Below are 16695 nucleotides of genomic sequence, written 5' to 3' on the forward strand. Positions count from 1 at the left end.
ATCACATCTAAAAAAACCAATACTCACAATTAAGCTGTCTGTAGAATTTGCAGTCATGTGTAGCTGGTATGTACAAAAGTTTCCAGGAAGTTGTTTGGCACCAGTCCATTCTACCTGACAACTACTATCTGTTACGTTAAGAACTTTAGGAGCTAGGAGAAAAAAAGAAAAGATAAATTTTATTATTTTAATTTGCAGATTTCTTTTCCTTCACAAAAACTAGGAACAGTATTCAACCTGTGAACTTTAAAAGAATGTGAAACTTGAATTTCATTACTGAGCTATTTAAGATATTATAATGCAAAAAGTTTTATTTTTAAAAATAAGACAATTTTACAGATTATTTTTAGGAATTAAAATTAATAGACTAATTGCTAACTCTGGAAATATTAAAATATTGTATTTTATGAAGGACCAAGCACACAAAATTCCAAAACACTAGCATGTCGGGAAATTAATGAAAACCCACTCATAAAATTTCAAGTTTCATTTCGCTTGACTAGCATTAATATTGATAAAGTGCATTAAAATCATATAAAGTTAATAGCAGGGAAAATAGTAAGAGCAAAATTAAAGAGAAAACATTTGATGATTCTTTGTAATTAAGCATCATATTTATATAAAAAAAAAGGTAAAAAAGCAACACATCATATGTCAAAGAGAGCACTGCATTACTTTACCTTTAAGTGAAGGTGGTGGTGCTCGGCTTGTTTGAAAAGTATAAACTGTAGAATACGAGCCTTGACCAGACACATTGGAGGCACAAATGCGAAAACTATAAGAGGTATTTTCCTGGAGTCTGTTTATTTTACAGCTTAATCCAGGTCCATGGTAAACTGGTACAAAGCTATAAAAACAAAATTTGAAATACTGAATTTTGCAAAAAATAAAAATACAATGTTTTAAAAAAATACCACTATTTCTTAAATGCAATTTTATGCACTATTTAAATTTTCACACATTTTTTTCATTTCTTTAATTTTTAAATGGTAACCTAGAATAACTGTCATAAAATATCAGCCAATTCAAAAAAATTTTTCAATTCCATTTCTTTCATGATTTCCATTCTTCCTCCTTAAAATTTATGTAATTATGAATTTTTCTCCTCTATTAACTGAAAAAAGTTCAATTAATTCAAACAAACAAACCACTCTAGAAAATTAAAAATTGCCCGATAACAGTAATTATGATTAATTTGATCATTAAATTAGAATTATAAAAAGTTTACTAAATATTTATCTTGCATTAATTTAATGAATAAACTTAACTAAAACTCATTTATTGCAAATCTAAAATTCATACAAAATGTGTAAAGAGGGCCTTCTATATTTAAATTTAACATTTCCAAAATATACAAATAGTGTTTGGTCAGTAAAAAAAGCAAATTCTGAGTAAATAGGCTAAGTTAACTTAGCTACTTCAGACTGATCAGTTTATAATCAGTTTCTAAACCAATGTATTCTAACTATAAAATGGAAGAAAATTTTCTCACCTCTTGGATTTATTGGACATTTCCACAGTATAAAACAAACAATCTCTTTTAGCTCCATTCCACTTGAGCCTTAAGAAGTTGTGACCAGTTGCTATACATTCAAGCTCAGGTGGAGAAGGTGGAGATTTCATTGTCTCAACCTCAACAGTCTCACTGAATGGACCTTCACCGATTTCATTGATTGCTTGCACTCGGACCCTAGAAATGACAATACAGCATATTAAATCAATACAAATCCTAGACCAATGTATGCAATACAGAGAAATTGAGCCTTTATGAAAAAAATTATATGTGCCAATTATATTGTTATACATATTGCACAAACTTGGAAATTATGACATTTTTTATTTTTTTTTAACTAATTCAATATTAACATCTGTATTTCTGATATCATCAAAATGATATTCTGATCTTTTTCTCAGCATAAAAATTCACATTCACCATTAGAAACAAATTATAGCTTTTTAATAATAGAAATTATACTCTTATTTCTATTTAGAATTTCTATTCAATGAAACCATTCTGATTTAGTTATTGATTCTTCTAATATCTCACATTAATTGAAGTGAAATGTGTCTTGTTACAATAAATAGGAATTTTTTTTATAAATTATCAGGTAAAGGTTTAAAGAGTTTCAAAATATAGTCTTTCTTGCTACCTTCAACACAATGAAATCTAAACAAAATTCAACCAGCTGGAATCACTTCCAAATGTAATAAATATGATAAATGGTTCAACTGACGTGAAATTTCCTCCTTATCTTTCTATCCTTCAACAATAAAAACAAGGTTGAATTAGGATGATAATTACCCTTAAGGGATGTTTGCTCAGAATGATTGAAGCAATTTTGATAAGATCTGTAGTAAGCACAATTCTAATTAATCAATTAAAATTATAGCAATGATAGAAGAGCTTTAACCTCTGCCCCCAATGGATGAATCATTGGCCAATTACCATAAAGTTTTTATATTTTTTTCTTTTGAAAAAGATGCATACAAATCAGCCAAACAATGCAAGGAAAGGCATGAAATATAATATAGTTTAAAATCAAATGAATATATATATTAAACATTTTAAACGAGCATAAATATATTAAAATTTGAGAAGTATTCCACCATGTATCTCCTATGCTATGTATCTCCTTCCTCAGTCATATTTTCTGTCTTGCATAAATTCAGGATATAGGGGAAAAAAGGCAATAAAATACACTCAGTCTGTACATAATAAAGCAATTAAAATAATCCACCACCAAGTTATTTAGCGTTTAACAATTTCGTGACAGGTGTGTTATATGCATCATTTATGAACATCTCTCGCAGCCGGGCATACTACCCATGCATTTCTGGAAATCGAACTCATGGGATGGTGATGCATATGTGCATTTTAAACTTGAATAATTTTTAATTGCCACTAGATGGTTCCCTGTGTCCATTACTTTTGAAATAAATCTAGTTTTAGTATCTTGACCTTCAGTTTGTTTCAGTCATATTCAACTTGACTTTGATATTTTACTCATCAACTGTTGCAGGGTAAGAGTAACATAAATAAACAGAGCTGGGTTGTGTAACTTTCCACTTGATAGAATCATTCACATTTTTTTTTTCTTTTGCTATTACTATGTAACTGTAGTCTTCGGTATTGTAAATACTCTGTTGTATTTTTTGTAGCTTTAGATCCATTTCACGTGCTTCTCTTTTTATAATGGAAAGCCTTGGTTTTGGTTTGTTATGACAAGAAAATGCGATTTGCGAGATGAAAAATGTGCTCGTATTACGAGTGAACTAATAACCTAAAAAAAAGCAAAAATGACGATGTTAGGAGTTAAATTTTATTTTTTCTGATTTTCTTTCAAATTTAGATTTAGAGACGCAAAACCCCGTCCTTTCCCGGAATGATTCCTTACCTTAGGAAAGGAACCTGGGGTGATTCCTTTTGCGTATTCTCCATCCCGTGCGTGTGTTTAGGATAGAGGCCTTCTGTCCCAAAAAGGTTAAAATATCTGTTTTGTCCTTTGTCTGTTTTAATTATCTGAGACTTCCACCTAATTTGATCTTCAAAGCAAAGCAGATGTGTCTTACAATAACTATTACCACTTCCATCTGCTATTATAATCTAGTCCAGTAATTAATATTAATGGGTTATGAAACTGGTTACCAGTTTATTTTAAATTCTTTAAAATGATATTTATATTATGAATTATATTTCAAATCACAGCTTTCTGCTGCTTTTGAATTTTAAAAATACTGTTAATCTGTAAATAGTTGTGCTTTATTTCTATGTATTATTCTTGTAATATGTGATGGATTAAAAACTACATAAAAGACTATTTTATAATAGGCAGATTTTGAAAGAAACAAATCGCAATTTAATAAAAATTCTTGATTCAAGATATTAGGTAAAAGAGATAAAATCAAAACAATTTAAAGTTCCAGATTCTTTCTCCTATAATTGAGAAATCATTGTCACAGAAATATACATACATATAAGATTTTCAAACAATTTAAGATTGTAATTTTTTTACCTGTACAAAGTTTCAGGATTCAAATCTTCAATGCTTATTTCTGGAATATTCTCTTCAGTATTATACAAAATATCGTCTAATTCTACATTATAACTCAATATGTCTGAGCCATTTGAAGGAGGCTCCGTCCATGACAAGCAAATCACATTTGATAAAGCCTGCGCATTCAAGCCAGATATCACGCCAGGAACAGAAGCAGGAGTTTTAGACGACACAGTATTACTATATGGTCCATGTCCAGCTTCATTACTTGCCTATTAGTAGACAGAGAGAGAGAGAGGAGGAGATTACAAACATAAAAAAACCCAATAAAGACACTATTATGTGATTAGTTTTAATATAAATTATATAGATAAATATTTTTAATTTATAAATAATATAGCTTATATGTACAGAGAACTTGATTACTTCAAAGTTGAGAAAATAAAAAATCCAATTTACAGTAAAAATCCAATTTACCAAAATAAAAAAAAATCCAATCCAATTCAAAAATATAAATAATAATAAACTGAGCCTAGAATTACACAGTAATAGAAAGTAATTTTTAAGCTAAAATTTCAGTACACATTCATTTTTAATATTTTACACCTTTAATAAATAATGCATAAAAAAAAGCTGTAATAAATAATTACAAAGAATAAAATAACTACCAATATTTATTTTTTTTTAAATCAAGTTCACATTAATTTAGAAATAACTGTAAGTAATACATACTCTGCATAGTTACAACTGTAAAATAAAACTTCAAAATTAAAAAAAATATAATAAAATTTAGTATGCACATTAATTTTTAAAAATTAAAATTTCTTTTTATTGTTAATTTGATTAAATATACAGTCACTAAATAAAAATGTTTCTTTTATTTGATTTTAAATTAAATTATGAATTAGTAAAATTGAATTCAAATTATAAATAGTGATTTAATGTTATATTTAAAGGAAAATTCAAAGGACTAGCGAAAAAAATCTTAAAAATGTACAAAACATTCAAAATCCACTTATATCTACAATCCACAGGGCAAAGAAACTCGGAATAAGAAAAGACTGCAATAAATACTCACTCGAACTCTAAAATAATATGAAGTTGCAGGCATCAATCCTTGTGCTTTATATTTAGAAACAAGGCCTTCATAAAGCTATGGAAGAAAAGCTTTATTTCAATAACTTTCAAACATCAAAAATATTTAAAAGGTGTATTTCCAAAGACTAGTGCAATCTATCATTAATACAGTTATAAATTTTTATAAATTCTTCAGGCTTTTGAAAAATCTAATATTAACTGATTTTAGCATTTATTCATTATGATTGAACTTTTACAAGTACACTTTATATAGCTAATATATATATTGCGATCAATGCAATTAATAAATTTATCATATTCATCATATCATATATTTTATCTATATAAATAAAAGTGTAAATGTCCATTTTTTAAAATCTGTAATCTCCAAAAAATTTTCACTGATTGCTTTAAAATTTTAACACGGTATTTCATTTGAATGCAGGTGACGTTTTATATATTTATTATATAGATGTCCCACATGTAACAGGTAGATATATGTTTTTATTTTTGACTGTTTTTACTAATGGAATTCCACAGAATGGCACCACCTAAAACAGTGTCATCTATTGGAGGTACAAGCAAAACATGCCATACTAATTATTTTACAATACTAACTATTTTCAGGATTTCTGCTTGCATTGTTAAATTGAATTTTCACAAATTTTGATTTATCTTCTTTTTATTTAATTATTTTGCGTGGCTTTTATTGAAAGTGAGCTTTCATTGGATTTTAACACAGCATTTATTTTATCCACTCAGGAGAATGGCAAATCTGGCCTAGTAACAAAATCAATGAGGTAATATGCGATGAAATACTCGTTGTTGCCATCAATAACATTTTGCATAAAGTTGTAAAGTATGATACATGTACCTTGCAGTACACTGAATCTAATTTCAACATGTATGATAGATGAAAAATACTCTATGTATGTCTTGAGCATAAGTATCCATGGATATCCAGGAAATACCAAGGATATCCAAGAAACCATGGATACCTTTGGCGGTACATTAGCAACCATAGAAATACAAAACAGTAGTACTGAAATAGATAATTGGTGAATTATTCCATATTTTCATTTATTACGAGATAAACAAGGAAAGCGAGTCAGCAAAAAAATCTAGCATATTCACAACAACTAGGATAGTTAGACTGCACACCAGGCATTGAAATCAAAATGAATGCTCCTTTCTTCATATGCAGTAAATAAATGTGCCCAATCCAGCATCTTTCCAGTAATAATCAATGGCATTACAACGCCTGCTTCCGCAGTGCATGTCCAAGTCTGAATTTAATGGAAAACAATTAACATTGGGATGCATGCATTAATATGCGCAACACATCACATTCAAACCAAATTCATACATTGTTTGCAACCACTGACCACCTGCTTACCTTCATTTCCTACAGAGTTATGTGACAAATATAAATAAATGACTAAAGGTATTTTCTGTAGAATATGCAAGGAAAATTCAAGTAAGAAAATGGATTTCACAGCAGAAATCTACAGCAAGGTAATTTGAGCTTTTAAATTGCAGACAAAACTCTCAATCAAATGAGAATCCTATTATCAAAATGATCTGCTACTGCTTCGTTTTAAGTACAAATGTGTCCAGTACAGACACAACACGTATGATCTTTTGTCACATGCCCAATCAAATATCCCTACGATTTTTTTTTTCAAAAATTTTATTTGTGCAAAATGGATGCATTTATTAACTTTTGATAAGCAGCTTCTCATTTATTTAAGGTTTATATTTTACATAAAAAATAACTTCGAATATAGATATAGACTTCATCAAGTTTTAAAAATCAAAGCATGATACCAAAGTACAATGAAGACTATTTTACTCATTGTTCCGAAAAAGAAAAAATATATATATGAAACTGTATGAACGAAAACAGAATTTTCACTATTTTATATCACTATAACAATTCTTGTGTCAACTGTTTCATGATTAAAAATGAGCATTAGGTAAGAAATATTTTCAATACATATCAAATAAAACAACTATATACAATTTAGAATTAAAAAATGTAAGCATCATTCGCACCTCACAAAAACTTTCATCATCATCTTCTGTACTCCACTGAAGCTGATAATTTGTAATAGCTGCTCCATTGTTCATTGGCTCCTCCCAAGACAAACTGCAGCTGAATGGGGAATCACAGGTTGCAGAAAGGTTCCGTGGAGCATCTGGAGGTCCTGCTCCACTAACAACTTCTAAAGGATCAGAAAAAGGGCCAGCCTACAGAAGAAATAATTGATCTTTCAAAATTTCTAGTAATAAACTCAACAAATTGAAGTTGAAATCATTATTAGAATATGAATTGGCCTTTTCTTCTGCAGTATCAACCATAACTGATTATACGTGTAGGAATATCTTAATTTACGGCATTTTGCAGATCTAAATTTCCGCCCTTTCACTTTTAATATTTTTCTTTATAGAGCATGACACAAATGTAAAATGTAGAAATGCATGCACATCTTGAAATAAAAGTTCTTTTCAAAACAAAAGCAACATGTAGCCATCACTCAGGTAATAAAAGAACCTTACTGAACTGAATTTATAAGATGATAACACTAATATCAATAAGTAGCTGGATTCTTATAATAAAGAGCTGATAATTGATATACTTAGAGAGATGTGTAAACTAATGTCTACTATAGAAACTGAGATCTCAATACTTGGCTTCGAGAAGAGCAAATGCCTACTTCAAGTTTTAGTTGAATTTTTAAAAAAAAAACAAATTTTTCAAACAGATTAATAAATAATAATGTACTATCAGTACAAAAAAAATAGTTTGCTAAATTTGAAATCTTCAGGATATAACTGTATGCAACAATTTTCTTATAATATGCAATATATTGTATTAATATGTATGAAATACAAATGTTCTATTTCCACCTTCTGATGTTCTAAATACAAATGTACTTGAGGGCCCTAACTTTAAACATAACATAGAAAATGCATGTAAATAAAAGTTAAAGACTCAGGTTGTGCGATGAATTTGGAATTAATTTCTTAAATTCCCATTTAAACTATTTTCTAGAAAACCTCAGCACTGTTAATGATAAACAGGAAGAAGGACTTCAACAAAATATCAAGAACTGCATGGGATGGCAGACTACAGAAGCATTAGACAGAGAAGATCCTTATATTGTCTATAAGAAACAAAAAAAGATAGCATAAGGCTCTATGAATATCAGAGATGTACTAAAAATGGTAACAATTCTTATTAATATAATTTAGTTAATCATCTCCAATAGATTATTAAATAATAAACTTGAAATACTATTTAAAAAATATTTTGATAATAACCAGTTTCAACCACAATATGAAAAATAAAATTTTCCCTATATATTCAATCTTATTATGTAAAAAATCCATACGTGACTAATAATAATGGGAACCATATTTGAAATCAGCGCATCAATCAATATAGAAGTGTTTGCAATATAATTACATTGCAAACACTTTTCAAGGCTCATATTTTGCAGACCTGTGTTATTTATCTTCATTTTAAGAAATAGTTTTGAGAGAAAAGACACATACCCCTACTCTATTATAAGCTCGAACTTGAAAAAGGTAAGGTCTTCCAGGAAGGAGATCATTGACAATGCAAGAGGTCTCCGGGCCTTTGTAGACCTGAAGTGTAACATTATCAGGACTTGTCATGTCAACTTCATATTCAGCTACCGCTGATCCACCATCATGTTCCGGGTGGGCTGAAAATAGAAAAATTATACATGTATGAAAATAGCAAGAAACTAAATTTATTTCAAATAATTAACAATATAGCTTTCTCAGTTTTGATTAAAACAGATTTTAAATACTGCATGTTTATTTATATAATAAAAACAAATTATGTGATTTATAATTCATTTTTGCAAATATTATAAAATCTTATAATAATGATTTTTTTTCTCAAATTTAATACTGTTTGATGCTACTCATATGAAAACAAAATATAATTAAATTAATCAATCAACTATTAATTAATGTCTGAAGATATTAAATAGCATGCTGGATTTTATTCAAAATTTGACAGAAATTGTGATTTCAATGTTAAGAAATTCAATCAAATTTCATCTGTTTAGCTTACAGAATTGTTGAGCTGTAAAAGCTTTTTTTTTTTTTTTTTTTTTGCAAAGAAATTTTTTACAGTAAAAATATTAGTAAATCACCTGTAATAATTTCTAATAATAATTTAGCACTTTGATAGTAAGAGAAATTTTTTTTAAGTGATATGAGAGTATAACAAATTCTCTACAAAAACAGTGCAAAAGTAATGAACTGAAGTCACTGTCAAAAACTAACATAAACATCATAAATAATATACTTTGAAAAGAGGACTTTTCCTCTTACATAAACAAGCAAAAGGAGGAGTCAGATAAAAGTAAATACAAAAAGTAAATCTTCCCCATATTATCATTTCCCTAAACTGAGATAAAATCTTTTTCCACAGATTTCTAGATTCATCGAGACCCACTGAAAGATCAGACACAGCAGATAAAATGCAGTCATAAAATAGGGTAGATCTAATGTGGTTCTATAATGAGGTGAAATTATTCTCCCCTTCAGAAAAAGAATAAGTACTTTTAAGGCCCTCATATAAGCAACATAAAAATTATCAGTAGTTAATGACTTTTAGCTATGCCTTGTTAATAATCTATTTTTAAAAGTGTTTATTTATTAAAAGTATAATATTTCAACACATCAACAAATATAGAGTAAAGATAATTTGATATTTTAAGAATATTCATTGCAGAATAAATGAAAAAATAGTACAATACTTACCCCAGTCAAGACATACGAAGGATGCTTCAGGCTTGCTCTGAAGCTTTGGCAGTGCACATTTGCCAGGACTCACAGCAGCTGTAGTAATACTGTTTACGTCAGAATACTGTTTTAAAGAGAGAGATTATTCAGAAAGGTGTATTAGTGGAAAGAACAAAGATGAGATACGACAACTCAAATAAATACTTACTGGACTATGTCCAGCAGCACTAATACAGGCTACACGCAATTTATAGGTAGTGCCAGGAAGTAAATTTTCCAAAAAAAATTCAGTGTCAGGACCAGTATATACACCCTCAAATCCTGGAAGGTTAAAGTTCAAAAATCAATGTAGAATAGAGATTCAACAAAAATTCTATTAACATAGCAAATAAAAATTAAATTAGAATACTCACCAAAACCTCTATCTACTTCCAGGATATATTTTGTTATGCTAGAATGCTTATTATCTTTAGGAGGTTCTGAAAACAAAAGAACATATCCCAAAATATAAATACTTTAAATTTTAAAACAATAAACAAATATTTATATGTATGTTCGAATATCAAAATATATAACATCATGCAAGAAATAATGATGATATTATAAATATTACTTACATATTTCAAAATGAATGATTGTAACATCGAACACTGCAATTTTACTTCTACATTCAAGTTGAAGTCTAATTATTCATAGAAATACCATTACAACTGTTTTTCAAGTACAAGCAGCATTACATAACTTTGGAGAAAACATTTTGAATGTAACATTTTTGATTAACAAATGATTATAATACATAAAACTCCAGCACTATTCTATTGAAAACACATTTTAACTATTACTTTTTTTTGTGTGTGAAAGAAATGAAATGCTTGCATACTTTATAAAATAAAAACAGAAATCTCACCCCAAGTAACTCTGAAGCAGGAAGCATGGATGCGACCTTTAGGAATAGGTTTACCAGGACAGCTAAGTTTATCTGGCAGGGTACAATATGTAACAGTTTTGCTCCAAGGGCTGGAACCTTCCTCATTACTGGCCATTAACTACAAACAGAAAACCAGTGATAATTAGCTTAAAAGTGAAGCATTAAGAAAAGCCATAAATCAACAAAAACAAATAGAAAAAGAATGTCATTTATGTAATAAATAAGAAACCTATTTACACTAGCATTTCAGAAGCAAATGTGCTCAATTATTCAGTTTATTTCTCAATGGAAATCTTTCAAAAAATTAGCAGAATAACAATGAACTTATTGAAAGTTTGTTTTATTCTTAGCAATCTCATACAATGATGTTTTTTCTCTACTATATTCTATATAAAACTTTATATTATTTTACTATAATTATTTAATTGAAAAACCAGGCAAATTTTTTATCAGCATTTACAGTTAGTTTACTTACCAATTCTAGAGAGTAAATTATTACTTTTCCCATACAAAACAATCAAAAAGCAAGCAAAGTGAAGTATAATGCCATTTTTCTAAAATTATTAATTATTCTGATTTTTTTAAAGCATACTTCTAAAATATAATACCCCATTAACATGTCCATGTGTAATTTGAATAAATCACATTTAACCTGTTTACAACCCACTGATAGGTCTATATGTCCTGAAGAAATACAATGGTACAATTCTTCATATCACAAACTTGTTAATAAAAAAAAAATGCAGTTAATTCATAAAAGCTACGTAAATGCTGAAACAATAAGCTGCATTATACTAACCCTAAATTTGTATTCTGTGTTTCCCCTTAAACCAGAACATATGAAGTGATTATCTCTGCCACTATATGCTGTTAAGAAACCATGCCTCTGTAAAAAGATAAAATTTGATCAGAAATCATGATGCTGTTGTCAAATTCAGAGCAGATTTGAAAGATTCAAGCTAATAACAATAAATGTGATTTGCCAACTGTCAATGCTTCTCATATTTATCTGAATAGTAAGTCAATATAAATTGATAGATTATAAATCTATTTTATGGGTTTTATCAATCTATTATAATGCACCTCATATCAGTCTAAAATTTGAATAGTTTTACAACCTGTCACTGGAGTGGGAACTATTAATCAAATTCCCTTTAAACCAGTTAACTGGCAATAAAACATAAAGCTTGCTTCCCACAACTATCAGATTCTATGAATATCATATCTTACAAAATTCCTAAAATAATATTCTTCTTTGAAGATACGAGCATGTCTCAGACATATTCCTATTCAGGCACACTTTATTGCATTTCAAAATTCACAAGCACAACTAGAATTACAATAGAACAAACAAAAACAAAAAAAAATGCTTTATGAAGGCTTGTGTGCATATTATATATTTATATCTATATATGATATGTTATGCATGTAACATCTATACACCCTAAAGGCAGTTAAAGAGTTCAGATATCATATGCAAAGTGATAAATCAAGAAATGAGCCATTGTATTTTTCGATTAGAAGAGATTGCTTCCTTTCAAGGCAGATAAAGATCATATATGAAAATTCTTCACACAATCCACATTTGATAAAATATTAGACAATACACCCATAGCTATGAAGATTTAAACGTTAAAAAATGGACAATGCTCTACAGAATCTAGATAAAGCAAACTAAACCTTAGATATCTGTAACATCATAATCTATATGGTTAAAACGATAAAAGCCAATATATCAGTCATCCAGAACCCATAACTGGTCCAATTTTGCTAGTATTTAAATTAAAATGAAAGCTCATGATCTTTAGATGGATCTTCAAGGATTGTCTGCAATCCTTCACCCTCTGTTTAAAAAAAAAAAAAAAAATCGAAAAAACCCAGCTTTATAATGTATTCTCTATGGGTTAATCTTAAGACAGTCTTTGTTAGCCAAATCCACTGAAATTGAATTAGAAACAGGAGAGAAGACCCCTAATGATATATCAATGGGTCATATGCTTTCATATGAAATAAAAATTTGCAAAAACAGCATATTTGATATTTTATTTGGTGGTTGTGACTGGTAAATTTTGTCAGTTTTTTTCCCCCACAGGGAATGTAGAGTGAAAAATTCCTTTTGAAATTTCTATTGAAAATGGATGATGGAAAGAAGGGAACCATTGATCAGATATGTAAATTTATATGACTTTCCTAAGACTATTGATAACATCAATTTCATATGAAATAAAAATTGGCGAAATTGATTCAATTTTGTACCTGGGGAATGGCTGTTTGGTTTTGTCAAATATTTTAAATATATAAAGATTATGTATAAACAACTGATCTCCAATAATGGTTACTAATATTTTAAAATAAGCGAATGTTAAACAAAAAGTTTTATAATAAATTTCACTCATTAATCAAATTAAAATACACCACCATAGAGAGGCATTTACTTAAAGTACAAAATCAGACATACAATTATTTGAATAACTTGCAACATTTTCCTATTAAATTCCACCCATTGTTAATATTTTCCCTCAAAATACTCAAAAACCATATGAATGCAAACATTTCTGTATTTTGAGATACACCTCCTACTCTCCCTCCTTTCCATATATATTTCAATATTCCAAACTCTTTCCTTCATTGAATACTTTTTTTTCCCTTGTAGAAGTTGTTTTTAAATAAATTTATTTGTGGCATTTAAAACATTTTCAGTATATCAATGTCAGCAGACAAGACCAAAGATTTCTTTTTAATCAAAAATGTTAAGATATATATTACAGATTTAATTTCATTCCAAAACAAGGCAAACTGTGATCTTTTCAAATAATTATGTATATAAATAAATATAGGATACACATTTTAAAAAATTTTATAAACAAAAGATCAATTACGCTTTTGAAAATTATGAAATAATTGAAAGAAATTTTGATAAAGTTACTTATCTTTTCAGTAAAAGAAACTTTCTGATCAAAAAGGTTTTATAGATTTTTTTTAATGAAAATAAATAATAATTGATAATCTGAGCAAGAATTTAAATTATTAATAATCAAGGATTATATATTTTAATATAATATCCACATAATTAATCCGAATGATATTTTTAACAAACAAAAATTAGAATGACAATTGCAATTCACGAATCCAGAAATTCTAATTAAGAAAGTAAAAATTGTGGAATTAAGAACATAAAAAAGCAGGCGAATTCACACCTGGAAGAATGATCGGAAAGCCGGAGGAGGGGCGCAATTTGAACAGTATAGCTGAAGAATTCGAAATCAACAAATGTGCTGCTTCGTGCCCTAGAAAAGCCTTCCAAACCATAGGTATAGCTGTAGAAAGGTTGGTGGTGGCCGCCCTAGGAAAATAACTGCATTGGATGATCGATATATCATGGATGACCGGTATAACGCCCTGCAGGCGAAAAAAGCATGATACCAGTCAGCAAGTGCCATTGTTCAGCAACTGTGTATAGCAACATTGCGACAAGTGTGACGATTTACTGTGGCCAGACGCCTTCACAAAGATGGGCCATTCGTCCACCGTCTTGAACACAGCATTCTTTTAAAAATTGGCAATCGGTGGCACCGTTTAGAGATGTGTTAGGAGCACAAAAACTGGCCATCTCACCAATGGAGTCGTGTTCTCTTAATTCCACAATGACAATTCCAAAACCAACATAACGGAAAGAGACCGTTATGTTGGTTTTGGAATTGTCATCTGGGGAGGCTTTCTGCTGAACGGGTGGACCGAGCTCCACGTTTTCGACAGAGGTTCTGTAACTGGAGATCGTTATTGTAAGAAAGTAATCCTTCCCCATGTGCGTCCGTTCTGAGGCGCTATTGGACCAGACTTCGTTTTTATGGATGACAATGCACAGCCACACAGGACTGCAGATGTTCAATAGCTACTGGAAAAGGAAGATATCACTTCAATGGATTGGCCAGCGTTCTCCCCTGATTTAAATCTCATAGAACATATGTGGGATGCTTCGGGGAGATGCCTGTCAGAATGATTACATCCTCTGGGGAACACCCAACAACTGAAACAGATGCTGATTGAGTAATTCTCCCTCTTGCCTCAAGAACTATTGGAGAATCGGGTGCTGAGTATGAAGAGACAGTGCAAAGCAACCATTGCAGTAAGGAGAGGGCATATCTTAACTAAGGAATATCTGCTTGTTGTTCTTCCTTTTGGCGAGACAATCATGCATAACAATACTATAAGTTTAATAAAGCCTCTCTTTTTTTTCTTTTTTTTTTTTTTTGTTCGATTCCTTACTACGTGCATTGTAATCATTTTTCTGCAACTATACTTTCATCATCGTTCAAGTACAAAATGCTATCTCTCATTTCTGAATTCCATGTCTCTCAGATGATTTCTCGTGGAGTTATGAGAGAGGAGGGGGACACCTGTTGCTTAAGTTTTTCACACCAGTGTAGTTAGTCCCTCTCTTTATTGTAAAAATCCTCACATTTCACAAGCATACATATTTTAGCATATACTCTCTCACTCTGCAAAATTTATATTTTACAGATTTCTGTTCATTTTATGTTTAAGATCGTCTTTTTCTTATAATTGAACTGTAGATTCCTTAAAAAGCACAAAAAGATGAAATACCTCATCAAAAAAAGTGTAAAACCGCAGATCAATGGAATAATCATATTCAAGATACTTATGTTGTGAACATAAAAAAAAAATATTAAGTATGATATATTTTTTCATTCAAAAACATATTCCTTCCACTTACTTGACATTTCAAACATATAAATTAACAAAGTTTAAAAATAGAATTATATCTAAATATTCACTCACATTTTATCACTTTAAAAAACAGAATTCTTTCATGTAGATTTTACAACAATCAGATTTAATTAATATGCAACAATTTATAGTTGAATAGAAAATAAATAAGGAGAAAAGTTTAGTTTATTGTTAATCTTAAAAATAAAAAAAATTTAAAAAACCCTGCAATTTCATTAATATTGATTAAGAAATTAAAAAGAAATCCTTTATGAATTAGATTTAATAAATATCAATGTCATGGTTCGATCATTGCTTTATTCTGTAACCATACATACCATAGTTTCATCTTCAATTTGCAAATTAAAATCATCATCAAATGTTCTCTTCTCCCATTCCAAGTGAAGACGATTGATGTAAGCTTGTTTCAGAACAGGAGGAGAAGGTTGACTAGGAACATTGCCACTGGTGAAGTAGCAACAAGTCTCACTATAGGCGCTGAAAGAATAAATGAATTTCATAAAAATTATACATTAGATTGCAATTAAAAGAAAATTTTATAGAGAAGATTAATATTTTCCCCCATCCAGTAACTGGAAAATATTCCCATATAGGAGCACCCCCCCCCCTTTAAGTATTTGTTAGTCCTTTTAGTAAAATCTATAAATTATTTGAATTTTCAAATAATTTATTTCAGTGTTCACTTGAATTGCCATTTTTGAAAAATCAAGAATTTAATAAAAAGGGATATGCACAGAGTCTGTTATGATAACAAAATGATCCGATTCTTATCCCCCCCCCCAGAAAAAAGGGAAGAAAACATTAAAAAAATTTCCTATAATAAATATTCCTACAACAAACCTACATTCCAAATTTCCTACCATTTATTATGAGATTATAACTATTAATTACAGCTGAATGTATTTAAACTTAAAGCAATTGCATATATCATGGCTATCTCACTGTAAATAGGAAGAATTTAGAAACTTAAGAAGCAAATTTCAACAAAAACATAAGAAACTTCCAGAACACCAGAAGGCAGACATTTTTTGCCCTCTACTACTAATTACTAATAAATATGCAAAATCATATAGTAACAAACCGAAATTTCTATGGATGTTAATTTTATAAAATCTCTTTAGTTTATCTACAATTATTAATTCACCTTATTGAATCTCATTG

General features: G+C 29.3%; 1 protein-coding gene across 3 annotated transcripts in view; it reads right to left on the reverse strand.

The window, feature by feature from the left end:
• LOC129971209 (fibronectin type-III domain-containing protein 3A-like) overlaps nucleotides 1-16695 on the reverse strand; it is a 106860-nt gene that overhangs the window by 8973 nt on the left and 81192 nt on the right. For 2 of the 3 annotated variants that reach the window (XM_056084786.1, XM_056084785.1), the window contains exons 13-25: nucleotides 15852-16011; nucleotides 11585-11671; nucleotides 10765-10903; nucleotides 10271-10336; nucleotides 10066-10178; nucleotides 9876-9981; nucleotides 8631-8803; nucleotides 7128-7322; nucleotides 5074-5148; nucleotides 4014-4267; nucleotides 1493-1690; nucleotides 681-847; nucleotides 28-152 (exon numbers count right to left, since the gene is read on the reverse strand). In XM_056084786.1, the coding sequence (XP_055940761.1) occupies nucleotides 28-152; nucleotides 681-847; nucleotides 1493-1690; nucleotides 4014-4267; nucleotides 5074-5148; nucleotides 7128-7322; nucleotides 8631-8803; nucleotides 9876-9981; nucleotides 10066-10178; nucleotides 10271-10336; nucleotides 10765-10903; nucleotides 11585-11671; nucleotides 15852-16011 (1858 nt within the window). The remainder of the gene's footprint in view (nucleotides 1-27; nucleotides 153-680; nucleotides 848-1492; nucleotides 1691-4013; nucleotides 4268-5073; nucleotides 5149-7127; nucleotides 7323-8630; nucleotides 8804-9875; nucleotides 9982-10065; nucleotides 10179-10270; nucleotides 10337-10764; nucleotides 10904-11584; nucleotides 11672-15851; nucleotides 16012-16695) is intronic. The other variant, XM_056084787.1, reaches the window with a different exon arrangement.

This window comes from Argiope bruennichi, chromosome 6 (genome assembly GCF_947563725.1).
Source record: "Argiope bruennichi chromosome 6, qqArgBrue1.1, whole genome shotgun sequence".
NCBI classification, from domain to species: domain Eukaryota; kingdom Metazoa; phylum Arthropoda; class Arachnida; order Araneae; family Araneidae; genus Argiope; species Argiope bruennichi.